A 27,148-nucleotide genomic window follows, 5' to 3' on the forward strand; every position below is an offset into this window, starting at 1 on the left:
AACGGATTCGTTTGTCCATCATTCGCAAGCGGATCGGATACGGAGTTCGCGAACGGACAGAATACGGAGGAATACGGAATAATGTGCTGTGGTTTTCTGAAAACGGGTCGCGTGCGTTCCGTATACGGTTCCTATTGCAACCGCGCGCGAACGCTGAGCGCCTGTAACGGATTGTTCGCTAATCACCTGTGTAAAATACCGTAAACACTCCAATAGAACGCACCTAACAGAAGCTCACCCAACCCGTCAACTTTGACCTAATTTATCTCGGCTCCTGTGAAAGATATGAAAAAGTGGTCAACTGAGAAAATGTTTTCGATATTATGATAAACATTTTTTCAGTTGACCATATTTTGACATCTTGTACTGAAAATGAGATATATGAGCTCAAAGGTGTCGGTTTGAGTTCGCTTCTATTAGAGGAAATACGGCAGCTTCATCTTTTAACTTCTCAGCAGTCCATCTATCAGTAAAATATCAGTGAACCTGTAAAAAGAAGCCGTAAAATTAGAATATTCGAATTTTTCTCAAAATCTGAAAATTAGTTCCTTATTCAATGATCTAGATTATGGATAAGATTCTTCTAGACTGCACTTTTTCAACTTTTGATCTAATCATTTCAACTTGATCACCATATTATTTTTCAGATGCCGACTCTAGATTTGTAATTTCAAACTTTCTAGAGCCGATCAAGCTATAGATTTTTGACAAGAGATGAATCTTGAACACTTTTCAACATTTATGACATTTTTTATTACTAGCCAACACATTTTAGACCACTCCTCTTCGGTCCGTTCTCCTCTCATTATATTTCTTGTTCCCTCCGTTGCGCCATTACGATTGTTTGTTGTATGGTGCGACATAGTACGAGTAGTAGTTGGTTCAGCTCCTTCGGTCCTCTCTCCTCTCATTCCCATCACAATTACGTAGCGAAATGTTTAGAGAGCATGCGAACCAAAGAGAGTAAGGTGCGCGGGAATCAAGTGCACTAACTCTGCGAGAGTGAGGACACTTTTGACCCCTGAACTTGAATCCTCCCGGTGTGAGAACATTTTATCAGTTTAGGTTAAGCTTTTTCGAAATTTAAAGTTTTATCTGTTTCTGTTTTTCCTACTTTTTTTGACGATGGGGTTACTGTAGTTCCTGTAAATTACTGTAAACACTCTTTCAGAATGCCCACCAAACAGTCAACTTTGAGGAAGTTTATCTTGGTCCCTGTGAAAGATATCAAAAAGTGGTAAACTGTCAAAATATTTTTGATGTTATGATCAACATTTTATCAGTTAGCCACTTTTCGATATCTTTAACAGGAAATGAAACCTATGAGGTGAAAGATGACGGTTTGCATGATAACCTATTAGAGTGTTTACTAGTGTGTAATTATGGTTTTTTATATACTGAAACGAAACCAATCCATACAAGTATTGGTTACAAATCTGAAGAAAAACTACAAATCTGTCATTCCTAACTTCTAAGCCAATCACCTAGACTAACTCAAGTATATTTGGGTTTCCAAAATGTATACAACGTTTTGTCATTCAAAAATTTCACAAATGTTTCATTTTTCTCTTGTTGCCAGATTTCTTATAAATTTTTGAGTCCCCTCATATCCGAAAAAAATATGGAATTCCATAAATCATCCAGATACACTATGTCATTTCTATCGTTGACAACAACCTGTTTAGACCTTTTATTCAACCAGAACACTCTAGGTTCTTGTGGTTTCTGACCTATTATCCTCTAGTTTGATTACAACACAAAAACATCAAATTGATAGGGATTAAACATTCTCTTCGAAAGTTAATCAATCAACGGGATTCCCCTCCCCCGCATCACTTCTGCCGGATCAGATGGACCACCACCGCGCTTACTATAGGTGTTAATCTTTCTATTAACAATCACCAAATTCTGTCTGTGTGTCCGTTTGTTCCCGGTTCCACGACCCTAGAAACCGAAAATTTTCAAATTTTCACAGATGATCCGAAATAGCAGCGAGATGATGACCGTCTATTCAATTTTTCGAAATTTTGAGATTGACGCCTTCTGGAGACGTTCTTCTATTTCTACAGTGCAAATCTTTCGAAAAATATATTTACGTCATTTCCGCCCAACCCCCTTTTTTTTCTTATCCACGTTATATCTGACAAAAAGGTGATTTTGTGGAAATAATTATTTAGTCTTAGTTTTGAAAGAAGAGAGAAAGAAAAAGTTCAGTAAACTTTAAAATTCTGACTTTCTGAATCCCCTAACTTCTCATAAACTGAATTTCGGAGATTCTGATTCACGAAATTTGATTATTTTTTTCGGAAATGCGAAATTTCTAACCTTTCCTATGCTTCAGACATTTTGGTTTCACTCTGAAATTCTAAAATTCTAATTCAGAAATTCGGAAAATTGGAAAAACGGGAACTCGAAAATACCGAGATTTGAAACTTCGGAAATTTTGAAGTTTGAAAATCAGAGAATTCAAATGTCCAATGTTTCGGAAATTCAGAAGTATAAAAATTCAGATATTCGGAATATTACGAAATTAAAAAATTTGAAAGTTAGAACACTCGAAATTTTGAAAATCCAAAATCTCGAAAGCAAAAAACCAGAAAAACCAAAAACTTTGAAGTTCAAAATATCAGAAAACCCAAGTTCGGAATTTAGAAAATTCGGAAATTCATAAACTTTGTGAATCAAAAACTCAGAAATGTGTTTTAGAGAAAATTCTGAGAATCTTTTCGTGTTAAAATTTTGGGAATTTGTGAAGTAGAATCTCAGAAAGTCGGAAATACGGAAACTCGAAAATACAAAATTTCAGAAATTATGAGTTCTGAAATGAAGTATTTTAATAGAACAATCTGTGAGTACTAGAATCGCAGCTCCGAAAATTCATAACTCCTGAATTTCGAAACTTCTGAAAAAATTATAAGTTGTCAAATTTCAAGATATTCGGGAATTCAGAAAAATTATTAGTTCTAAAAATTTGGAAATTTTGAACAGTTCGTGTTTCAACTAATGTAAGACACATTTCTGATCTACATTTCTGATTTATCTGTCCAAGCCCAAACTCAATCGGTTAAGGGTGTTGTAAGCGGAAGCCAGAAGGTTTAGCCCCGAAGGCGCATAAGCAGACTGTCACTCCAGTTTATGAAAGTTGACAACACAATCAAATGAAACTTCGTCTTCTGATTCTCTCCGATTCGGAGATTCAAACGTTTTTAGTGAAGCCAGGAGATTGTAGCCGCCGACAGGCGGCGGAAATCGACTGGTTGAAGAACAATCTTCATTTAAAATTACTTTTCGAGAGTTGTTACTTCTGCCGTATTTGAGTTTGCACATAAATACTGTTACTCTTATTTCAATTTCCATACTCCGTTTAAAAAATTGGCACCACAGACCCTCAATTTCACCCAGACCATCTTAGCTTTTACTAGTAATTTCAATTAGCAAGGTTTTTCAATTGGAAAATTTCAATTAGCTCTACGAGAAGGAATACGGTATTCAATATTAGACTAATGTACTTTTGAACTCAAAGAATCCCTTCCAATTTCTATTCTGATTTATATGTCATCTTTTTGACCTTTGAAGTGTGAAGTCCCTCGCCCTCTACACCTAGACACCCCTATCCTCTGCTATCTTTTGTTGTTGTTTTGTGATGATGCTCGGTTGCTCCCCTGCCAACAAAATCACACTGCCACCCACCCAACTCCTTCTTCTACTTCTTCTTCTTCCGATCTCCGATCGCCTTTTTCCCAACGTCTGAATCCTCTCCCTTCTTCCATCATCCAACCCACGCACCTTTGCCCGATCCTATCCGTAGTCTCTCCCCCTCTGTGTCGCTGATGATTTCTTCATCATCCCGTCGAAATCGCCGAGACGACAAAAATTGCTTTGCTTCTCTCGCCTAGCCTCTTGCTTCTGAATACTCTCTCGTCTCTGATTTGAATAGAGAATCCTCAACCCCAACCTGACCGCATAAGCCGCCTCGACAATACCACAAAAGGCGCGAATCGGAAGTGAACGGTTTTCGTTTGTCCATCTGCGTTTCTAGGATCCAGACGCTCTCTCGTTGTACTTCATTTTGATTTCATTCGAATTGAAACATATGTGTGGGTTGGGTGGTGTTGAGTTGAAGAAAAAAAGAAGGAAAAAAAGAAGAAGCGGGCGCATGAAGAAAAAGAAGAAGAAGAAGACGGACCTTCTTCAGTTTTCTTTTCTCTATGTTCTCTATGTTTTGTTTACTCTCTTCCGACCCCTTATTGTCTACTCGGTTTTTTGCATACTTTATTTTTTATACATGCTCCCCTTTTTTCGGGCTGGCAGCTTTTTGACGGCATATAGGCTGAAACTTTAGTAGTTCCAGAAGTTCTGATATCCCCAAAATTTCTGTTTTTATATTTTTGCTATTTCCTTCATCTTTGATAGTTCCTGAATCCCGAATCTGACCCCTTTACCGTAAACCAGTGACCCCCTTTTCTAGGCCTCCCATATCATGGTTTGTCTCTTTGATCCATATATTGACATACTCTGAAAAATTCAAAAACGATGAAAAAAAATGCAAACAAAATAAACACAAATAAAAAGGCACACACTTTTTTCCATTTTTTATCACTTTTCCCTCTTTGTACCTCTCTCTGTTATCACCTTTTCATCCAATTCGTCCGCCTCCTGTGGTCGTTTCCACGTTTAATTCGATTGATAACCGAATTCTGAAAATTCAGCATCTCCTCCCTTTTGATATTTACAGTTTCTGCTACCCATGTTTGTATACGTTTCTATTCTTTCAGATGTGCTAATAGATCAGCTCAACATCAAGAATAGTGGGTTGAGACATCAAAACAAACCAATAAGTTGAAACTGAAAAAGGGACGAAACCGAAGATGCCGGTCTTCCACACAAAAACCATCGAGAATATTCTCGAACCCGTCGCACAACAGGTGAGTTCTGAAAAGAATTTGAAACTATGATGATAACATGTCAAAAATACTAGAATTAAAAATAATTATTCAACCGAATGTTTGCATGTTGTGATCTCCTAAAAAATCTTCTAAAAACCAGTACAGAAATCGTACAAACCTTCTAAACAGTTCTAGAGAAAAGTCTCAAGTGATGAAGTGCGTTTTCTGTTTGGATAATAGTAAAACGGTGTGTTTAGTGAAGAGAGAGAGTGGTCTGCGTCTCCGGACAACAAAACGCTTCGAAATACCAGAAAATTACTGATTGCCGTATTTCCTTGAACCACCCAAGCAACAAACTTTGAGCTCAATTATCTCTATTCCTGTAAAGATATGGAAAGTTTGTCAACTAATAAATTACTTATCATAACATCCCCAATATTTTATCAGTTAACCAAATTTTGGTATCTTCCACAGGAATCGAGATAATTGAGCTCAAAGTTGACGGGTTGGGTGAGCTTCTGTTAGATCACGGTAGCAACAGAACACAGTAGTTTGCTTTATTAGAGAAAGTGCTTTTATTAGAGAAAGTACAGTGTCTTTTTTTGCAGAAAAAGATTTTTAAAATTGATTTTTTGATTTTAAAAATTGCAGAAAAGCTGAAGAAAATTTTTTAACTGAAATTTTGAAATCCTATGAAAAAATTATTCTCAACCTTTGAAAAAAGTTCAAATGCTATTTATTGTTTCTGTGTACTGATCCTCCCAACCTTGTCTGGAGCTATTTCTACACCTGGAACCTCTTCTATCAACTAATCGGATCCTCCTCATTTCCTCGTTCCTTGTCCTTATCTCTGTACCAAAATGTCCATTTTGTCTTGTTTCCAGTTACATTATGTGTTGGCGATGGCCGAAAAGAATGCGACAAGTGTGGATGAAGTCCGTCATCTTGGTACTTCAATGCCGAATCTCGATCGATTCACATCTCGATCCGCTCTTGCTCTTTCGAGAGCATCCAGTCGTCGATCGATTCCAGAATACATCACTCCTGATACCGTTAGACACGTCGTCAACGATGACGACTGTCCAGTGTGTCAGTTGATGATGCCACGTGGCAAAGATGGATGTGTACGTGTTATTTGTTAATGATCTTGGGTCGTAAGGGTCCTGGGTCTTTTTGTATTTGTCCAGTTCATTCATCTTATTTATGAATTTGTTTTCAGCTAAGACGAACTTTCAGTGTAGGTGAGCTTCATCTGTTGTCCTGTATTTAAAATTGCTGAAGTTTCTAGAACAGAGTACATTATTCCATAGAATACATTATTTTAATGGGTGTGCTAGCTCATAGATCAGAAATTCTCAGAATCACAACCCTAATATATAATGTTAAAGGTCTCCCGACTGGTGATTCTGCATGAAGAAGCGAACGATGGAAACGCAATGCCTGATCTTACAGGACCAGTTGGAATGGTTTCTAGAGCCGTCGGAAACTTGATTCAGGTGAGAAAGTGATACTAAAAGAAAACAAGGAAACACATTAACAGTCTCCCAGACTGTTTATAAATGACTCATTTCGATATATCCATCTCCCCCACGCATTACTAATTCTTCTAAATACCTACCAATCGTAGTCATACATAGTCTTTCTACCCCCAATAATTTCTTGTCATTTCGCCTTCGCCTTCTTGCTCCACACAGTTTTTTCCTCTTCTGTGTCGGCTCCTAATTCGCTGAGCCAACACACAACAATAGACAAACAAGTCGACAAATAATTCGGCAGGCGACCAAGACGGCAAGAAAAAACCGTCGGAGAAAGAAGACTATTTTGTTGAGCTTGAGCTTCTTTTCAACATTTTGATTGTTTCTTCTTCTTCCACCTCTCCTGCAAAACAATAATGATTCAATAGGTCTAAAAATTCATAATGGATCGAAGCTATATTCATCGTTCGATGACTTCACTAACTAGATCCAGTGAAGAGTATCGATCGGTTTCTATGCGAAGATCCTTTAATAAAAGGTCATCTTGGGGAGATGATCAAAGAAGAAAGAAGAGGGTAAATAGATAAAACAGCTTCTCCAAAATTTGAACTGCTTGTTCTCTAACTGTATAATACTTTTAGGTTGGATACGACACATGTGACCATTCTGATGACCGTATTCTCCAACAAGACATGCCACCAGCCCTTCAGAGAGTAGAGGGATCGTCGAAACTTCTTGAGGAAAGCTCTTATTCTTTGAAGGTGAGAAGAACCCAAAATTAGTTTCATCCATTAAAAAATGCATTCCAGCACGACCCATATTCGGTGCCAGCTCGTAAGAAGTTGATTGATGGAGCCAGAGGAATTCTCCAAGGAACATCGGCCCTTCTTCTCTGTTTCGACGAATCTGAAGTCAGAAAAATCATCAGAATCTGCAGAAAGGTCAATGACTACGTTGCTGTTTCTGAAGTTATCGAATCCATGGCTGATCTTCAGCAGTTTGTTAAAGACATCAGTCCAGTGCTTCATGATGTTACCAACGATGTTAACCTTCGTCAACAGGAGTTGACTCATCAGGTTCATCGTGAAATTCTTATCCGTTGTCTTGACTCTATCAAGACTATTGCTCCAGTTCTTATTTGCTCTATGAAGACATCCATTGAACTCGGAAACCCCCATCCACGTCAAGGACATGCTGAAGCCGTTGCCAATAGAAACTTTATGAGTCAACGAATGACTGAAGAGATGAATGAGATCATTCGCGTTCTTCAATTGACTACTTATGATGAAGATGAATGGGATGCTGATAATGTAACTGTGATGAGAAAGGCGTTGTCTGCTGCCAAGTCTCTTCTCACCGCTGCTCTTGATTGGTTGGCTGATCCACAAGCAAGACCAGGAGCTGTTGGAGAGAAGGCCATCCGTCGCATCTGTGAATACGCCGAGAGAATCGCTGCTCGCGCTCTTCCAGAAGACGCTCAGAGCATCAAGAGATCCATTTTCGAGATTACCTCTTTCACTGATGAATTGTGCAATTTGAGAAATAACGGACAGCACGATCGTGAGAATTTGGCAGCTCAGACCGCCAGAAGACTCAAGGATCTTGTTGGAGGACAACACAGTTCTGGATTGATGAGTGACGCTCTCCAGAATGCTCAAAGACACGGAGGAGCAAATCCAGCTCATACAGCTGCCGGAAGATTGGAACAAGCTATGAGGTTAGTGGAAACAATTTTAGAATTTGCTTAATTGACAAAATTTCAGATGGCTCGACAACCCAGGACTTGATGATGGAGGCCTCGGTCTCCAGGCCATCCGTCTTTTGACTGCTGATGCTCGCAAGTTGGCTGATCGTTTGAACCCACAAGACAGGTAACATATCCTTTTCCAACCGTCCCCATCTCAACAACCGCTTATCACCCATTCCTTCCACAAAACGTCCAATGTCTCTGAACCCCTTCCTCATCCGAACCCCTTATTTCAGAAACCGTCTTCTTGGTCTTTGCTCTGATATTGATCGATTGGCTGCTCAACTGGCTGATCTTGAACGTCGTGGACTCGGAAACTCACCAGAAGCCCAACAAATCCGTAACCAATTGAGAAACGCCCTTCGAGATTTGGGAGACTTCATGAGAAGAGTCCTCACCGATCGTGTTGTCAGTTTTTCCTTTATTTTTTGTTTTCCTTTGTGCAGAATTATATCAGAAAATTATAACAAAAATCAAGGATTCTGATTTCAGGTGGACGACTTCGCCGACATCACGACGCCACTCAAACAATTCGTGGAGGCCGTTCACGCCGACCCATACGATCCGAACCGCGAGCAGAACTTCGTCGATAAGTCTCAGCGTCTCACGGATCACTCTCAATCTATGACCACCACCGCTCGTCTCGTTGCCTCGTGTGGACCATCGAAGAGCAAGAAGACCGTAGAGGCTATTCTGGATACAGCTGAGAAGGTTGAGCAATTGACACCACAAATCGTTAACGCAGGACGTGTCAGACTTCATAATCCAGGATCCGAGCAACACTTTGAAAATATTCACAAGTGAGTTTATCTTCTTTTGCTCTGTGGGTCATTGTTCAGGAAATTCGATTGTCTCTGAAAAGCGTTGGCTTGTCCGAAGAGTCAGTTTCTTCTTTAGTGATACTTCTTTTGTTTCTAAACTTTAAGGCATAGTAAAACCAAAAATATATATTTCAGACAATACGCCGACGCTCTTCACCGTCTCCGTTCCCACGTTGACGACGCCATCGACACCGGAGAATTCGTCCGTGCTTCTGAATCAGTAAGAAACATTCCAATCATTCAAAACAATGAAAATATCAAATTTCAGGCTATGCGCCGTTATACCAACAACTGCGAGGGAGCTATCAACGGAGGAGATGCCCACGGAATGGTCAATAACAGCTCACAGATCGCTCGTCTTGGAAACCGTGTATTGATGACTGCTCAGAATGAAGCTGATAATTCAGAAGAACCATCATTTGTGTCGAGAGTCAGAAATGCTGCCGATCAATTGCATAATGGTGAGAGATTCGAAAAAAGAAATTCGAAAAAAGAGATTTCAAACTACTGTGTTCTGTTGCTACCGTGAATGATCTAACAGAAGCTCACCCAACCCGTCAACTTTGAGCTCAATTATCCATATTTCTGTGGAAGATATCAAAATATTGTCAACTGATGAAATGGTGGTGATAAAATGATAAATAATTTATCAGTTGACAAAATTTTGATGTCTTTCACAAGAATCAAGATAATAGAGCTCAAAGTTGACGGTTCATGAGGGAGGAAACACGGTGATCGGGAATTGGATCGAGAGTGAAAACTTGATTCAAAGTAGATAACATCTTTAACTATATGTTGGTAAACTGCTCAAAGGGAAAGGGTGAAGATCTTGATCTAGTTTTTTAGAAAGCAAGATTTCTGAAATCTTTGCTTGATCTTTGTTTTTGTTCCTTCCTAAACCCCAATTATTTTCCGTCCTGCTGTTCCTTGTCATTAGAAAAGAAAAATGACAAGTTAATCCATTGCTCCCTCACAATTGGCTTCTTCTTCTTCTTCTTACTTTTTCCAACCAACACCACAATCAAACAGTTTAAATAGAAGATTGGAACTAAGGGAGAGAAAATGAAAATTTTGTGGGTGGTTGGTTAGGGGTGATTTGTTGACTTTGACGTTCATCTTGCTCTCTCCCTCTTCCATCTTCATATATATTCTCTCCATTTTTTTTGAGCTCTCCCCGCTTTTTGTTTGTGTGCTCCTTGTAATTTTGACGATGGGGGACAAACGGGGAGACGGCTTTTGTGGGAGACGACCCCACGAGACACAACAGTTCTTTTTCTTTTTTCAAGGTTACCTGTTGAACCAAAAATCCTTTCTTTTTTTGATTTTTGAAATTCCGACTTTTTGATCTGGAACCGTAATTTTCTTTTCAATCGTTCTCTCTTCCTAAAAAATCTCAACTTCTAATATATCTCATAGGTGGATATGATGCCGATCAACCGGTATTCATCATCAGTTTCTGATCACTACGACTCATCAGACGAGTATGACAATTATAGTGAACAGAACTATGAATATGTCTACAAAACTCGTCTGGTGCCCTTCAATCCGCAGGTTCTTATTAGTAAGTGTCACAGCGACAGAACACGGTAGAATTCCAAACTGCAAACCCGTAACTCGGAAATTTCAGCCATCCCACCAATGGTGAACAACGCCAAGCAGATCGCCCAAAATCCACATGACCAATACGCTGCACAGAACTGGCGTGGAACCAACGATCATTTGTTGAACAGTGTCAGAGCAGTCGGAGATGCTATTACCGGTTTACCAATAAACAACGGAAGACATTCCAGCTACCAAGAGAGCATTTCCAGAGCATCTCCATACAATCCAGTGAGTTTTTTTTTGAACTCGAGATGCTCAAAGATCAGATCTTTGACCTCATAATTTAGGCCTAGTAAATAGAAACTTTTCTTCTTCCTCGTTTTGTTTGCTCGCTTCCAAGTCGGCACAAGAATGTTCGCATCTTGAAACTATGAGGATCTGATTTCAAGGGGAAAAGTTCCGATGTTTTGATATGCAAATGAAATGAAATCACGATTAATAAATCATTGAGATCTCGATTGCATTAACTTCATTAGGGGATACCGTAAGCACTCCAGTAGAGTGCCACCAACCCGTCAACTTTGAGACAATTTATCTCATTTTCTGTAAAAGATATCAAAAAGTGGTCAACTGACGAAACGTTTTTGATATTACGATAAACATTTTGATAGTTGACTACTTTTTGATATCTTTTACAGGAACCGAAATAAATTGGCTCAAAGTTCAAAGTTAGTGGTGTCGTTCTATTAGTGTTGACGGTAATCTTAAAAGCAGCAAACTAAATTGAAAATAGAAAAACAATATTTTCAGCCACCACCATCATCCCAAGTGATTCGCAGTGTCAACGCTTCTCCACCATCAGCACCAATCGTCCACAACAAAATGATCATCCGAGAGGATATTCCAGCTCCACCACGTCCACCACCACCAGTTGAACTCTCTCCACCACCACGACCACCACCACCACCAGAGTATGATGAAGAAGAGGAGACACGTGCATTCTGGGAGAGATACCCACTTCCACAAGCATCCCATCAACCAATGCTTGCTGCTGCCCATAACTTGCACAATGAGCTGAAACAATGGAGTTCACAGGAGAACGATATTGTTGCTGCTGCCAAGAGAATGGCTATTCTTATGGCTAGATTATCGCAATTGGTCAGAGGAGAAGGTGGAACTAAGAAGGATCTCATCAACTGCTCAAAGGCTATTGCTGATTCTTCCGAGGAAGTCACCCGATTGGCAGTTCAACTTGCCAGACTTTGTACTGATATTAAGATGAGAACGGTGAGAAACACAACATTCTAAATTCTCTAATTCTCAAATTTCCAGGCTCTTCTCCAAGTTTCTGAAAGAATTCCAACGATAGCTACTCAATTGAAGGTGTTGTCCACAGTCAAGGCTACCATGCTCGGATCAGCAAGTGAGTTTGAAGCCCTTTATCATGAGTTATCATGACATGAAATGTATTCCAATGTTACCGAAACCATTACAGATGTCATCGGCCCATACGGTCAACCAGTTGAGGGTAAATAATTGAATTTGCAGAGGAAAATATTAATTGTGTGATTGAAATTCCCCCAACTAAAATAATACCTAAATAACGTGTGACAAAAACCAGAGTGTGATCTAACCATGAATCCCTTGATTGACTTTCCTATATGCTTCGGATGTTTTCCAAAATCTTTAATTTTCAGGTAGCGAAGAAGATGATGAAGCTATGCAACAGTTGGTTCATAATGCTCAAAACTTGATGCAATCTGTAAAGGATGTCGTCCGTGCCGCCGAGGCTGCTTCCATCAAGATCCGCACCAACTCTGGACTCCGCCTTCGTTGGCTTCGAAAACCAATGTGGTCCAACTTCTAAATCCCTGTTTTTACTTGATTCTCTTGTCCCCCTCAAAAATCAATTTTTGCATATTTTATGTATTTTCCTGTTTTGCTAGTCATATGGCTTTCCTGCATAATGAGTTTTTAATTCTACTTTCTTTTCAGTTTGAAATTGCTCCAATCTTCCATTCACCCCTCATATTTGCTTCCTATAAACCCCCACTCCCAAAAAGTGCCTTTTCAACAAAAAATACGTCTTTTCGATCCGTTTACTGTCCACTAAAACTGCCCTGGAATTTTTCAATAAAAATCCCTTCAAGTTTCCAATTTTCCTCTTTCCAGTAGTTTATGTTTTATTCAGTAACTTGTCGTTTTCATTTTTCAAATACAGAAAAATCATCGATTCTGTGTAGAACACCTTCTTTTATCTCCCCTCAATAACTTCTTTTGTATCAGCTCCCATTATTTCTTCTTGAAATATTGAGCAAATTTTTTTGTGAATAAAATTTAATAACCTTTGATTTAATTGTTTTACATCGACATGTTCAGATTAGTTAGATGAATCCAAATTGAGAATTTTGTTGTTTTGTTGAGTTGTTCAATCACACTCCTGGTTTCCATGACAATAAAACAAAATTTGAACGATACTATTTTGATAAGTCACTTTAATCTGAAAGCTTCGAACCATTTTTAAAATTAGTAGAACGTGTTAACGGTCCGAGTATTTCTCCGAATCAGTACGGATTCGTCAGTAAGCGATCCTGTGTTCTAGCCGTCCTTGAGTCCACTTCCAGAATACAGAAAACCTTAGCAAATAAGCAACAATTCGTAGATGTTATTTACTTTGATTTTCGCAAGGCATTCGACACTGTCCCACACAATCTCTTGCTGCTGAAAATGAGGCGAATAGGTATTGATGAACGATGCTGCGATTGGTTCGAGTCCTTTCTCAGCAACCGCTCATCCAACGTCAAGGTTAATGGCCTAATGTCAACCAGCGAGATTGTTGTCAAATCCGGAGTCCCCCAAGGAAGTGTCACTGGCCCCTTTTTGTTTCTGATCTACATTAACGACTTACTCGGCCTCTTTCCTCCCAATGTTCATGTCACGGCGGTCGCCGACGACCTAAAAATAACCGGTTCCGACCCATTGGATATGCAAAGAAGTATCGAAATCGTCGAGCACTGGTGTGACATCTGGAGACTCAAACTAGCCGAAAATAAGACGGCCGTTATGCATTATGGTAAACGCAATCCTAAGACAGTTTACTTTATTAAGGGATCCCCCATTACTCCGCATCGCTCATTCAAGGACCTAGGTATACTAGTTGATGATCAACTTCAATTCGACAAACACATCAATCTTATTGCCTACTCTGCTAAACTCAAGTCCCGCCAAATACTGAAAACGTTCCAATCGAAAAACCCTTGTTTATTTTCCGTCTCTTTGACACCTACATTAGACCGGTCCTCGAATACGGTTGTGAACTTTTCGATCCATCCAATGCCACACTTGCCAATAAACTAGAATCTCCTCTTCGTTTTTTCACCAGAAAAGTCTTTCAGAGAAGTAATATGCCCTTCAATTCATACACCGATCGCCTATCCCAGTTCTCTATGCTAACCACCCTTCATCGTCGCACCCTTCTAGTTCTTCGTACCTATCACAAAATTGTTATAAACTCATACCATTTTCTCTCTATGTCGTCCTACATTCTTCGCAGCCATTCTAACAGAGCCGTATTTGTTCAGAATCAACGGTCAATACTTTGACTGCTTCCTTCACAGAAACTTGTCTATGTGGAACCGTGTATGTAAGGTGATAAATTCTAAGCTCAGTCCGGTGGCGTTTGCTAAGCGAGTAGGAGCGATTCCTTATGATATTCTGATCCCTCCCACTTGACCTACAGGACTCTAGTCGGTCCGTCTGGTCATTTTACTTTTTTATTTGTACAGGTCCCATTTCTTGCCAAATTATCTATCGATTTCCCCCATGCATTGCAAATAAATATATTATTACTATTATTATTATCGTTAAAAATATTATCATCTTCAGGACTTGCGCACAAATCTAACGAAGATTACAGGACTAGACGGAGAAAATTAGGAAGAAGAATCATCGTTTTATTTAATTTTCTTACTGATAATCGATTTCTAAATAATTATTTTTCTAAAAAATTCTCAGCGTTTGTCCCAAAGCGTTATCAAAATTGAACTTTTTGCTGAAAAAAAAGGCTTTTGTCCGAGAGGAGTACACGGGCTGTGCACTGGAGCGCGGTTGCAAATGTTTAAAGGCGCACGCAATTTTGTGCCTCGCAGATTCTCGCAGCGAACAAATTTTAGGCCGAAATGACGGGATTTCTATCAGTTTTTCCTATTTTCTTGAAATTTTAGCTGTTTTCTGTGTTTCGTGTGTAGTTTATGAGATTTATCCAATTTTTTAGAAAATTGGGCAATTTATGTATCTGATTGTAAGATCCTAACTCTCAAATTTTATCTTTCGGATGTCGCATTCATAAAATATTCTCGATTTTGGTTTTTTTTTAATTTGAAACTTCCGATAACCCAAAACCTATTTTCAGCTTGAGGTACACACTTTAAAAATGAGAGGACCAAAGAAGCATCTTAAGCGTCTCGCCGCCCCAAAGCACTGGATGCTTGACAAACTCGGAGGAGTTTTCGCCGTCCGTCCAAACCCAGGACCACACAAGCTTCGCGAGTCTCTCCCACTCAGCTTGTTCCTCCGCAACCGTCTGAAGTACGCTCTCAACTACACCGAGGCTAAGAAGATCCTCACCCAGAGAGTCGTCCGCGTCGACGGAAAGGTCAGAACCTGCCACAAGTTCCCAACTGGATTCATGGGTTAGTTTTAAATTTCATACTCCAATTTTCATCATTGTTGTTTAGATGTTGTTGCCATCGACCGTACCAACGAGTACTTCCGTATGCTCTACGACACCAAGGGACGTTACATCGTCCACAGAATCCAAGCTGCTGAGGCTGACTTCAAGCTCTGCAAGGTCAAGTCGGTCCGCACCGTCATCAAGGGAGTCCCAGTGCTCACCACCACCGACGGACGTACCATCCGCTACCCAGACCCACATGTCAAGGTCAACGACACCATTGTCTTCAACATCAACACACAAAAGATCACCGACTTCGTCAAGTTCGAGCCAGGAAACTTGGCCTACGTCACTGGAGGACGTAACGTTGGACGTATCGGAATCATCGGACATCGTGAGCGTCTCCCAGGAGCTTCTGACATCATCCACATCAAGGATGCCGCTGGACACTCCTTCGCCACTCGGTAGGTTTGCCTTAAAGGCTAAAGGAGAATGAGGGTCGGGGGCCACGAGGGTCGTAAAAGTCCGGCTAAGGTTGGTTGCTAAAATACGCTATTTCTTTTGCAGCATTTCCAACGTCTTCGTCATCGGAAAAGGAAACAAGGCCCTCGTCTCCCTTCCATCTGGAAACGGAGTTCGCCTTTCCATCGCTGAGGAGCGTGACAAGCGCATTGCCCAGAAGCACTAAACTGTTGTTTTTTGTTGAAAAAATAAATTTGTTAATCTAAAAATTGTGTAACTGATACAATTTTCCTGAAGCTTGTTTGTACAAACCTATCGCTTCTGAGAAACAGGAAAAAACAACTGATTCGGGTCTAGAAAATGGGTCATAATGATGTATGGAAGGCGTTGTCGGGAGTCGTTTGTGTGTACAAGCATTCTGGAATGTCGTCGTCAGCTCTGATTAGGCTCATAAGGAGGCAAATCAGCCAATCTATCGTCGACATCGAGTCTACTTCACGAGTAAGGCTACCTATGATATCTCTACCGGTCGTGGAGCCTCATTCCAAATCTGGAGCTCTTGTTGTGGTTGGTAAAAATGAACTCGCAGATTATAGGTAAGACGGAATGTTTGGCTTCCAAACAAGCAAATTCCGCCGTGACGTTCCAGGTATCATCCTCTTGTGTCAGGTAGATCAATCAGACCTGAAGACGTTCAGATGCTAGATGCACTTCCCCTAGCAACAAACAGTTCTGGAATTTGCTGTAAGAATTTACGAAGTTCGGGCTTTTTGAGTTGCTCCAATTTCAGTATTTGGAATCAATGACGGTTGTGATCTTGTTGCCGAGCTCAGGGCGAAATCATGGACTAATGTCTATCGGCTAGATGGACTCATCAAGAAACCCGTAGAAAACCAATCTGAAGTTTTAAAAGTTACTCGCCATCGAATAGAGAAAGTATTATCACGAATGGAGTCAGAGTTTCGTGGAGCTTCGTTTCGTCATGCAAATGTGGATCTAGAAGTTTGTGAATCTATGTTCAACTCGATCCATCAATCATTTTTGTAGAGCTCCGAAGCCTTCGAATTAGCTCGACGTGGAACTCCTCGAGCTCAACTTCCAGGCGCTCAGATAATTTATTCGATAGATTTGAATTGGTTTCGGTCCCCGAGGTTTTCGGTGACAGCGCAATGTTCCGGAGAAGATGATGAGATGTTGAGGTAAGAAGCGACAAAAACCGAGTTTTTCTGAATGGTTTTTAATCGTTGTGTTTCCAGACGGCTGATTGAGCATATCGGTTCGAATCTTGGGATGGAGTCGGCCATAATTCGAATACAAAGGCAAAATTTCGGACCATTCGGAAGTGAAAATGCATTACTGGAGAAGCAGATAAATCTACAGAATATCGTCAGAAATATCCAGCTGAATCGGTAATAAGTTATTCAATATTCTGTTGCTGCAATCAATTTTCTTCAGCGGTATTCTCTCTTCATCCGCGTCAATAGACAAGAAAGTGGTCACAGAATGTTCTGAAAGTGAACACTCCTCGAAAAGTAGTGAAATTTTCGATGGATTCGGGCTGAAGGAGTCGACAAAATTGGATGATTACGATGCGATGAGACCGGTGTGGCCTAGAAATTATTAATTCTCTAAGCTTTATTGTTTTGAATAAAAAATATATATCAAAATTTAAAAAGATAATCGAAAATCGCGAAAAGAAATTATTATGTCAGAAAGTGCGTTCGAAAAGAAATTGTTTGTTTCGTGAGTTTTGAGAAAAGTCCAAAAGGAGGTGGAGAAAATGAAAATATATTACGTTTATGATAGGGGGAAAGGATGTCTGAATTCAAATTCATGGATGTGGGAATTATCGTTTCGAAAAGAAATTATTGGAATAGAGCGACAAGAGCGATGCATCCAACGGCGAAAATTTGAGATACGAAAGATTGGGATCCCTTGGTGGTGGTTTCGACAGATGGGACGAGTGGAACTTCGGATGTGACTAGTGGGACGACGGTTGAAGCGGAGACCTGAAAAGCGGCTTTTTTATGGGATTCATGAAAACCTGAAAAATTGATCAATCCCTGTTTACTGTAATAAACTCACATCAACAACAGCACCTCCAGCCTTTCCAGTAACATCTCCTCCTGTGGCAGCTTCCTTGGTTACATCAGCTCCTCCGCTGGCTGCTCCGGTGACTAGAGCCTCTGCGGGGGCAGCTTCCGTCGTGGCAACGACTTCTGGAGCCTCGTCTTCGGCTGAAATTTGAAAATTTGACTTGACACTGGGCTTGAGTTGCCTACCGTATGCCACAGCGAACATCATTGAGATGGCGGCGAAAAGAACGAAAGATGTGCCGAACTTCATCGTGATAGAAGATTATTGAGGGCTGGAAAATGGAGAAAATTAAAATTTCGAGAAAAAGAAAAAGCTAAAGAGTGAGGAAAACGAAAAACTGACATCGATGTACACCTTTTATAGACTGTAAATTTTCCCACGGTATGGAACTGAATATGGAAATGTTTCCAACACTCTCCACCTCTTTTTTGACAACAAAAAAGGAAATGAAGCAAACGAGAAGTTGAAGAAAAAGAAGAATATAAAAACGATGATTTTGAGAGGGGTGTGCAAAACCCCAACCGACCCGCAGTTTTATAGATATATCGAATTGAAAACCGATTGTACGGTTTTATCGCTGATTCTTTCCCTCTCTCTACCTCCGCCGCAGGAACACCTCATATTTAAAAAAACGGGAGAGATTGAAGAGGTGAGAGAAGTTACACGGATTACTGATGAGTATGACGTGAATTCGAACATTCGAGAGATTATTTGTATTGGACCAAGAGTGCGATCGTTAGATCCAGCACAGAGTTTTGAAGAAGTTCCTAGGCTATCACAGAGATATGAAGAAGTTCCTAGGCTATCCCGAGGAACTTGAAAGGAAGTAGACTCAAAGAATTCAGGGGGGGGGGTTGGGTAGTTATGAAAATGATAATGTTTTCCCATTTCCAGCTGAAAACTGTCACCCAGATCAAATTCTGAACAATCTCACGCGGATCATTTTCTAGAATGTTCAGCTATGGGGTCTTGTGATTGTCTCGACTGTCCCAAAAGAAATGTCGATAGACCGTAAACAATCGAATAGAGTGCCGCCCAAACCGTCAACTTTGAGCCCATATAATCTCGATTTCTGTGAATGATATCAGAAATTGGTCAACTGATAACATGCTCATATCAAAAATATGTTGTTAATTGCCCACTTTTTGTTGTCATTCCCAGGGAATGAGATAGATATTCTCAAAGTTAAAAGCTTGGGTGACACTGTATTAGAGTGTTTATGGTAATAACCTCATGGTTCATGAAAAAAAAGAGCTCATGAGAACTCGTTCTGAGAAACTCCCGCAAATGGCATCAAATTGTTTGTTGAGTTTGAACAATGACCTTGATTAGTAACTAAAATGAAATAGCAAATCAAACAAGGAAGAAAATGACAATTCTGAATTCAATAATCTAGAACCAGTCGGTTTACGTAAGCGTATACGCCCCTTCGGGGCTAAACCTCCTAGGCTCTGGTAGCCCTCCACCATCGCCCTTTCTGCCCACCACCGTTTAGTGTGGTGAAACCAAGAAACGTCTCGAAAAGACTTCAAAACCAAAATTTTGAAAAACCAAAAGTTTGGGCATCAACTAAGACACAATTCTAATCTTTCTGTCCAGGTTTCAGCTCGATTGGTTAATTTTGAATGGGGGAAAAGGCACGCTACAAACATACGCACATACAGAATTTGGTGAATGTTATTAGTAATGATCCCGGAATATAAAAATCTCAGACAGATTTTGTATTTTCTTTTGATATTCCTATATTTCCAGATTAGTATTTTGTACTTCCGTCTAGATACTTTATCACACAAAAGGAATCGAAAATCTATGAATCATACAAATATGAATCCTGAGAAACTCGAGCCTTAACACCTATATTTATTTCTTTCAAAGCATAAATGGTGACGTATGTCGTTGGCACAATAGGCTCAAATCACCTATAGAATACCACACAATACGAAAAAAAAGAAAGTCTTCAATGCAAAGAGAAAATAAAGATATACGGTATGGCAAGGAATTTTATACAAAAAATTCGTCATTCGATTTAGAGATTTTTGAGTTCGTCGAAAACTGATAATGATGCCTGATTTTGATAAAGAAACATGGATGAGACCTCGTGGAAAAAAACAACAAGACCACCCAAAACTTGCAGGAACTTGTTTTTGTACTATCTGTTTATTGGTCAATCAGATATTTTTTCTTGTCAACTGATTGAAAAAACAAACACACATTTCGTTTGTCAAATAAACTTTGAAACTTCTTCTCATGGAAATTCCCATGACGATATTTTATGTATTTACATAATGAAAGGTTACAGTATCCCATGTTTTTGTCTTGGATATATACAGTACGAAATACGGTTCCTATTTGAACCGCGCGAAAACGGCGGAGCATCCCTATCGGATTGTTTGCGAACTACCTGTTCGAATGTTATACAGTATTAACTTATACTGTTCGAATTTCAGGACTTCCATATTTCTGATTTTTTTTAAATTTTCAAAACTGTAAATACCTTAATTTACCAATTGTTAAATTCCAAGTTATGGAAATTCTGAACTTCTGAAGTGAAAGATTTGAAACTTCGAGTTTCTAAATTTCCAAACGTCCAAAACCTTGAAAAATGTCCCTAAAAAGTAACGAAACTTCTTCATAAGGTTATGAGTACTGTAAGTAGAAGCCATGAGGTTCAGCCCCGGAGGAGTGTAAACCGACTGGTGTATACAGTACTGAAAGGGCCATATTTGAAAGTAACCAAGCAGTGAAGTGGAAGCAGTCAATATCATCCTAGGTCTCTCAGGGTTTAGGTTCCTAGAAATCCATTTCCCCCAAAAAGAATTATCCAGCGACTAGTAGTATTATTATTATGGTGATGTTACCTACCAGCCGGATGCTCCTACTCCTCCTCATAAATAAAAATGAGAGAGACACAAAGAAAACTAAAAATCCAGTATTCCCATGCTCCTCCCCTTTTTGCTCCCAACTGAACACATGAATGTGTAAACACCTCCCACATCTTCTGTATATTTTTTGTGCTGCTCTCTTTTTGCGCAGAAAGAAAAAATACGAAAGCAAAAGAAGGAGGAGAGAAATCTAATTGAGAATTCTGAAGAAGATCCGCGACCCAAAATAGGAACACAAGAAGGAGAAAAAAAGGAGTAACATTGAAGGAGCAGAGTACGGACAGGTATTTTGGAGAGGTTCTCAGGGTACTGTACCTATTGAAGTGGCTACCACAGAGCTCGATAAAGAATGTGTGCTCAATTCCTGGGTGAACATAGGAAATGAAAAACCAGAAAATTATAGGGATATGGAAAGAAGGAATGGCTTTCGTCTCATTCTCTGTCATAACCCATCTTTCCTTCTTAATTCCATATTCCTCATTCTCCACCTCCCTTCTTTTTCGCCCCTCCTACTCGTTCAAAATAAACCAACGCCCCGCCCCATTTTTATGCTTTCTTTCTTACAGTGAATTCTGAAGAAGGGGATGGCTATATGTACATTAGATATTCATCAGAATTGTTGCACAATTTTATGAATGGTAAAGTGATTAGAAGAGAGAGAGAGAGAGAAAGGGGAACATCTGGTGACATACGAATTTATATATTCGAGAAGAAAAGAGAAAGGGGTAGAGAGAAAGGGTGATAAAATATGATGTTTTTCAAAATGATCACGGTTTTACCGTTCTTCGAGAAAACCGGAATAGGCAGCAAAATATACAGTATAATAGGTCCGTGATCTAAAAATCGAAATGGATCCTAAATTTTGGACACTGAAAATCTATTTACCTTACCGCATCTGCTACAATAGAAGCCCACCCTTTACATGTACTTTGGGCTCAGTTTTCTCGGTTTCTCCAAAAATATTAAAAGTTCAACTGATAAGTTATTTATCACAACATCTGCAATACTTTATAAATTGACAGGTTTTCAATATCTCGCATAGGAACCGAGATAATTAGTCTCAACAAATCGGATGGACTTCTATTAGAGTAAATAGGGCAGTTAGGATCTTCTTTTAGTATAACCGATGATATCAACTGACCAATAAACACTCAAAAATTGATAACTACCATGATTCTGTTGATCGTATTTTCGAAAAACAAGGACTCCAGATTTTTGGAAAACTGATGAAATCAAGATGTTTGAGACCATCCGCATCTGATTCATTCCTAATTTCCCATCTTATTTTTTTAGCGCGATGTCTAATACCCGCCAAGGCGATTTGTGATGGGGAGAAGGATCTGACAACAAATTTTATTTTTCACTAGTTTTCTTTTTCTTTTTCAAAATACATTCCTCTTATTTTTGAGATGTGTGAATAAGAGGAGAACGAAAAAAAAAGAGTGAAAAAAGATGAATACGATAAGTGAATACATTTTTTTTCAGGAAAAGAAAAAAAATAAGAAGAGAACATTTTTTGAGAAAAAAAGCAGACAATCTTCGAATTAGTGAAACAATACAATTGAGAAAAATGGGCGGAGATTGTTCATGGCAAGATTCGTATTCAAGAATTTAAAAACAATAACCTGGTATCTGTACTTTCTTTTCTTTTGTAAACAGTTAAGAAGTCTGAAATTCTTCATTGACCTGGAAAAAAATATTGGCGAGAAACAATGGCGCTACCGTAATCTACGGATGCTTTATGGATTTTATGGACTTTTATGAATTTAGAGATCAGAAATGAAAAAGTACTGCTGAAAAATTGCTCAATGGCAGCAAATGACGGCTCGTTGGCAGCCCACGGAGAACCGACGGGCCGTTGACGGACTGTCGACGGACCATCCCGCAGTCTCCCTCTACCTTTGTACTCTTCAAAATCAGAATTTCAGGAATCCGTTAAAATTAATTTTTTCGGGCGAAAAATTCCTACATTCTCCACTTATTTTCAAACCCCTGAAAATCAAAAAGAGCAGAGTATGAAAACACAAAATGACGATCTTCTTTCTTCTTTTTTTTCATCACCAATGCAACTGGAACCAGACGATATCCTCGGGAAAAACTGAAATTTGACACCAATTTTTCGTCGCTTTGCATTTGCGTTTTTTTCCTGGGGTCCACCCCTCATTATAAACGTCCGTTTCTTGGCGTTTGTTGAAAAAAAAAGAAGGAATAAGAAAAAGGAGGAATAAAAAAGTGGAAAGGGTACTGTAGAATAGGCGGAGTCTGAATCAAAGCTAACAAGATAAAAAGAGAGATGTCTGATAAAAATGTGGTTAGAATATAAAATAGAAAGCGAAAAACATGAAAATATCGAGATTTGTATGAAGGGAAATTGGGAAAACAATAAAGAGATGATAACAATAATAATGGGAAATATACATGCAAAAAAACCAGAAATCTGTATTTGAAAACCACATAATATTATTCCGAATAGACATTCTATTTTTTTTGGTATTGAATAGGTTTTTATGATTGGAATAAAAGCAGTTAGGGGGAAATGGAATGGGGTCTCGATCAAGAGTTTTTGATTGATTTTTCAATGAGTCACTCGGTGTTGAATCGGTTGTATTTGATGAAGAATCGGTTGGTTTTGATGTCGATCAAAAATAGGGGCAGAAAGCTTTCAAATAAATTGAATGTACACATTCTCTAAAATCGAAAAAAGACAGATTAGATAAGACGGGCAAAAGATTATAGGTTACATTTTCTAATTGCTTTAATGGACTTTGAAGGAAAAAATAAAGAGGGGATGGAAAGGATCAGATGAGCGGATAACAGGGTTTATGAAAAAAAAATCTTGAAGGAAAGTCTGGCGTTTAAATCATACCAAATCCACAACAATACAGGGCAATAAACCACCCTTGACGAGGTAGACCGGACGAAACGATAGCTGCTCAATGGCATACTTGTCGACGGGCCATTTCCGGGCTGGCACGAGCCCTCTGATAACTCGCTTCAAAATGAAAATCATGAGTAGAACAGTATATCAGTTGATTGAGCTTCGGGAGCTCTACAGCCCCTAAAAAGAATCGACCGGCTTCGAAATTGGTTTTACAGACCGGGCCGACATTTCGTATCCTGGCCTACGTTATTTTCCCGGCCCGGCTATTAAATGTCGGTCTGCACCCGGTTTCTTATTTTTACTGATTCAAATTCTGCCCATTTCTTTTTGGAGGTTGTAGAGCTCGCCTAGCTCCATCATGTGGTATGTTATTTTGCCCACAGTTTCAATTTGGAGGAGTCATCAGCCGACCCGTATCGGCGCGGAATCGGCCCGTCGATAACTATGCTCAATGGAAAATAAGAAGTTTTGTCATGTATCTATTAGTATGAAAATAATGAATTTCCAGCAAGTTTCATTTTCGAGTGGAGAATTTTTAACACTTTTCCAACAGATAAACTGGGTCGGATGAAGGCACATGCTCCGGGATACATTAAAAAGTAGTCATTTCCACCAAAACGTGATCATCTGAAATATTTTTACAATTTTTCTGAAAACGATAAGATTAATGCTAAGATAATCCAATTCATATCATTAATTTCAATTAGCTGATTTATTCTGGACCGAACCAAGTAGGCGATGCACAGTCTTCACACTTTTCCTGTTCTTTGCCTCTTGCTCGCTCATCGAGGTGCGGTTTCTAAATCAGGCGGACTAATCCTGAAAATAAAATTTTCAGCCGTTTCTGTAGATCCGAAATATATACAAGCTCACGCACCTACTGCACCACCTGGAAGTGTTCTTGGTGGCGCTTTTGGTGGGGCTCCGAAGCCCGATCAGGTGCAATGGATCACACAGAATAGCGGAGGAAAACTCATGCACATTCCCGTTACGGAAAAAACCACTCCAGAGGCAATCACAACTCCAACTACAGTGCCCACCACAGAAGTACCTACTACAGTAGCTTCTATTGCGGTATCTACAACCATGCTTCCAACGACGGAGCCTGCAACTACTGCAACTCCAACTAGCGTAGCCACAGAGGCTCCAACTACCATGACTGCAACTACCGTAAATACTGAAGCTTCAACTACTGTGACCTCCACTGCGGTACCCACAACCGAACCTCCAAAAACAGAACCTCCAACTACAGTGACTCCAACTACCGTCACCACAGAAGCTCCAACTACCGTGACTTCCACTGCAGTCCCTACCACAGTATCTCCAACCACCGTACCTTCAACAACTGAGTCTTCAACGATCGTACCAACAACCCCAACACAAGCGAACAATCCAACTCCAGCCACAAGTGCTTCACCGCAAACCACAACAGATGACGGTTTAAATATTTTATCGGCTAATGGACTTGCACATGTTAGTGCTCATACTTGCTAAATCTCGGCCCGCCCCAAGTCAGCCCTGGGCCGGGCTGGAGAAAAATTATCCCGGCCAGGGTTCCAAAAAGCTCAAAATTTTTCTGTTAATTTTTGATACATTTTTTTCAAAATAATCAGTTTAAAGCACGAAATTCATCCCACGACCCTTCTTAAACTTGAAAACAAATAAATTTTGATAAAATGTTCCCAAAAATCCACTTTTCTCTCAAAAAATGACACTTAAAAATTTTTACCTCGAAAACCCGGGCCAGGCCGGGCCGCGACATGTATGTTAGTGCTCTTTTATCATTTACCTTCCAATTTCCTTATTCGACTTTTTCAGTTCAGCGGCTTACTTCCAACTGGTCAAAAAATCAGAGATTTGCCTGACCAATTCGAAATCTATGTGAGCTACTTATTCAAAGAGACCAAGAAAATATTATAACTTTTTACAGAATGGAACCTCCGATGGTAGCCGTATTGTTGCCAATAATAAAGGTCTTTATGTTCTCCATCCGGTTCAGAGGCAAAGTAAAGAAGTGATGTATGACCCACACACAATCGGACAAGTTCTGGGTTATCTTTATGAGAAGAACGAGTTTGGAAATAAAAAACCACCAGGTGGAAAGTATTCCATTGAGCTATTTGGAGGCAAAGTTCCAACCAAGTTCCGTCGTGGAGCGCCTGGAACCCGACGTGCAAGACTTGTTTTCAGAAAGAAGGAATTTAAGAAGAGTTCGATTAGTTTTTAAACTATTTTGTCATTTTCAAAGATGAGAATAAATATTCTGGATTTGATTGTTCTAATGTCTTCCAAACTTTTTTTTAATGAATATTTTTCCGTACTTCCGGAATCATTTCTTGGTGACAGGTGATAAAAGACGGCGCCTGTTGAATAATCTAGAAAACGGAAAAGTATCACGGACTATTGACTTCTTATTTTCTTGTTCTTCTTTTATAACATAAATTGTTAGGAGGTGAATTACATTTTTATTCCACCCGATGCTTCAATGATTAACTAAAATATGGCTTGTCTATGGTACCTCAACAGCCATTCTTATGATTATACTGATAATTTTGTTGATGAGAAACAAGCATTTCATTTTTTCTTTCTACCGCATCATAACAATGGATTTGGTGTTTAACTTATTGTGTTGGCTGAGCACATGGCCAAATCGAATGGTTTTTAGACCGGAAGGAGTTGAATTCATTCTTCCAATTCATGGAAACTTTCCCTCCATCTTATATATTAGGTTGTTCGGAAAGTCCTTTCCACTTTTGATATGTTGTTTTCAAACTTCGTTTTCTTAAAAGGGATAAAAGCGAGGAAGTTGTCGTTTTATCAGTATGCTGGTGAGGTCTAATAGTGTCTACACCCCAACGGAGACCATTCTCCTCTTTTCGTGCAGTGAGATATGCCCACCGTTTTCGCCTCTAATAATTTCCATTTTTGGACTACCATTTTATTTGTATTTCTATCTGACCTCAGATCAACTGAAATCAATCACCAATTTGTGGAAGTTAACAACGAAGATGCACCCTTTTGAACAAACTTCACAACCTGGATTCATCAATTTGAAAAATGAAAATTCTCGTTGGACGAAAATCCCCCTCCGAAAAAGCATACGGGCTCAGATTTGGACGCATTAAAAACCGGGATTGAAAGGGACCCGTCTCAAACTGTGCGGGATATATCAAGTACATCAGTGGCAAACCTTTCGTCAAAAAGCCATAAATTGGGAACTCTCGGCAAAGTAAAAAAAGTGGGAAGATATGGATCACACCTTTTCGCTCAAAGCAACTTTGTTTCATGTGTGGGCACCTGTTTGAATCTTCTCATCCTGAGTTGCACACATGAATGTCACGGCCTCACGGAAGGGAACCTAGATTTAAAAATTGGAAAGCGCGCCAAGTTTGGACGCGTAGCGCGGTCGCGTCGCGGCTTTTCGGTGAGTAGCGACTCAACAACGCTTAACTTCACGTTTTTTTCAAAACACGTTTCAAAATTTTCGAATCTGGCACGCAGCCAATTTTGTGTGCGACGAAGCGCGCGTTTTTCAGGTTCCCAAACGCGATGTCGTGGAATGTTGAAGTTGAATCATTACTAGTGGCGATAAATGGGTAATGTATGATTACTATAAACAACAATCCAAGTTGGTTGACAAAGGCACTCAACCACCAGACGTCCCGAAACGTGAAATTCACGTT

At 39.6% G+C, this 27,148-nt stretch overlaps 5 protein-coding genes across 6 annotated transcripts; 4 read left to right on the plus strand and 1 right to left on the minus strand.

The window, feature by feature from the left end:
• Positions 1-4,868: 4,868 nt before the first annotated feature.
• Positions 4,869-12,338, plus strand: Cbr-deb-1 (the record flags this gene model as incomplete). 2 transcript variants are annotated; one of them, XM_045235568.1, is made up of 14 exons in its annotated part: positions 4,869-4,925; positions 6,275-6,382; positions 7,003-7,122; positions 7,171-8,078; positions 8,125-8,232; positions 8,345-8,516; positions 8,601-8,908; positions 9,065-9,390; positions 10,383-10,490; positions 10,557-10,759; positions 11,246-11,758; positions 11,804-11,894; positions 11,967-11,999; positions 12,169-12,338. In XM_045235568.1, 14 exons carry the CDS (start codon positions 4,869-4,871, stop codon positions 12,336-12,338), a joined length of 3,225 nt encoding a protein of 1,074 aa, XP_045100899.1. The 2 variants fall into 2 exon arrangements, with proteins under 2 accessions (XP_045100899.1, XP_045100900.1); XM_045235569.1 differs by lacking the exon at positions 11,967-11,999.
• Positions 12,339-14,903: 2,565 nt separating this feature from the next.
• Positions 14,904-15,831, plus strand: Cbr-rps-4 (the record flags this gene model as incomplete). Its single annotated transcript, XM_002633033.1, has 3 exons — positions 14,904-15,162; positions 15,208-15,607; positions 15,711-15,831. The coding sequence occupies 3 exons, from the start codon at positions 14,904-14,906 to the stop codon at positions 15,829-15,831; spliced, it is 780 nt and encodes a 259-aa protein (XP_002633079.1).
• A 134-nt stretch (positions 15,832-15,965) lies between these two features.
• CBG05761 lies at positions 15,966-17,229 on the plus strand (the record flags this gene model as incomplete). Its single annotated transcript, XM_002633032.1, has 6 exons — positions 15,966-16,201; positions 16,255-16,349; positions 16,396-16,607; positions 16,653-16,804; positions 16,862-17,014; positions 17,061-17,229. The coding sequence occupies 6 exons, from the start codon at positions 15,966-15,968 to the stop codon at positions 17,227-17,229; spliced, it is 1,017 nt and encodes a 338-aa protein (XP_002633078.1).
• Positions 17,230-17,470: 241 nt separating this feature from the next.
• CBG05760 lies at positions 17,471-17,951 on the minus strand (the record flags this gene model as incomplete). Its single annotated transcript, XM_002633031.1, has 3 exons — positions 17,471-17,614; positions 17,691-17,842; positions 17,888-17,951. The coding sequence occupies 3 exons, from the start codon at positions 17,949-17,951 to the stop codon at positions 17,471-17,473; spliced, it is 360 nt and encodes a 119-aa protein (XP_002633077.1).
• Positions 17,952-24,203: 6,252 nt separating this feature from the next.
• CBG05759 lies at positions 24,204-25,692 on the plus strand (the record flags this gene model as incomplete). The annotated part of the gene is made up of 4 exons (XM_002633030.1): positions 24,204-24,255; positions 24,304-24,938; positions 25,284-25,346; positions 25,396-25,692. The coding sequence occupies 4 exons, from the start codon at positions 24,204-24,206 to the stop codon at positions 25,690-25,692; spliced, it is 1,047 nt and encodes a 348-aa protein (XP_002633076.1).
• Positions 25,693-27,148: the final 1,456 nt, after the last annotated feature.

Source organism: Caenorhabditis briggsae (assembly GCF_000004555.2).
Source record: "Caenorhabditis briggsae complete genome, chrIV, whole genome shotgun sequence".
In the NCBI taxonomy this organism is placed as follows: domain Eukaryota; kingdom Metazoa; phylum Nematoda; class Chromadorea; order Rhabditida; family Rhabditidae; genus Caenorhabditis; species Caenorhabditis briggsae.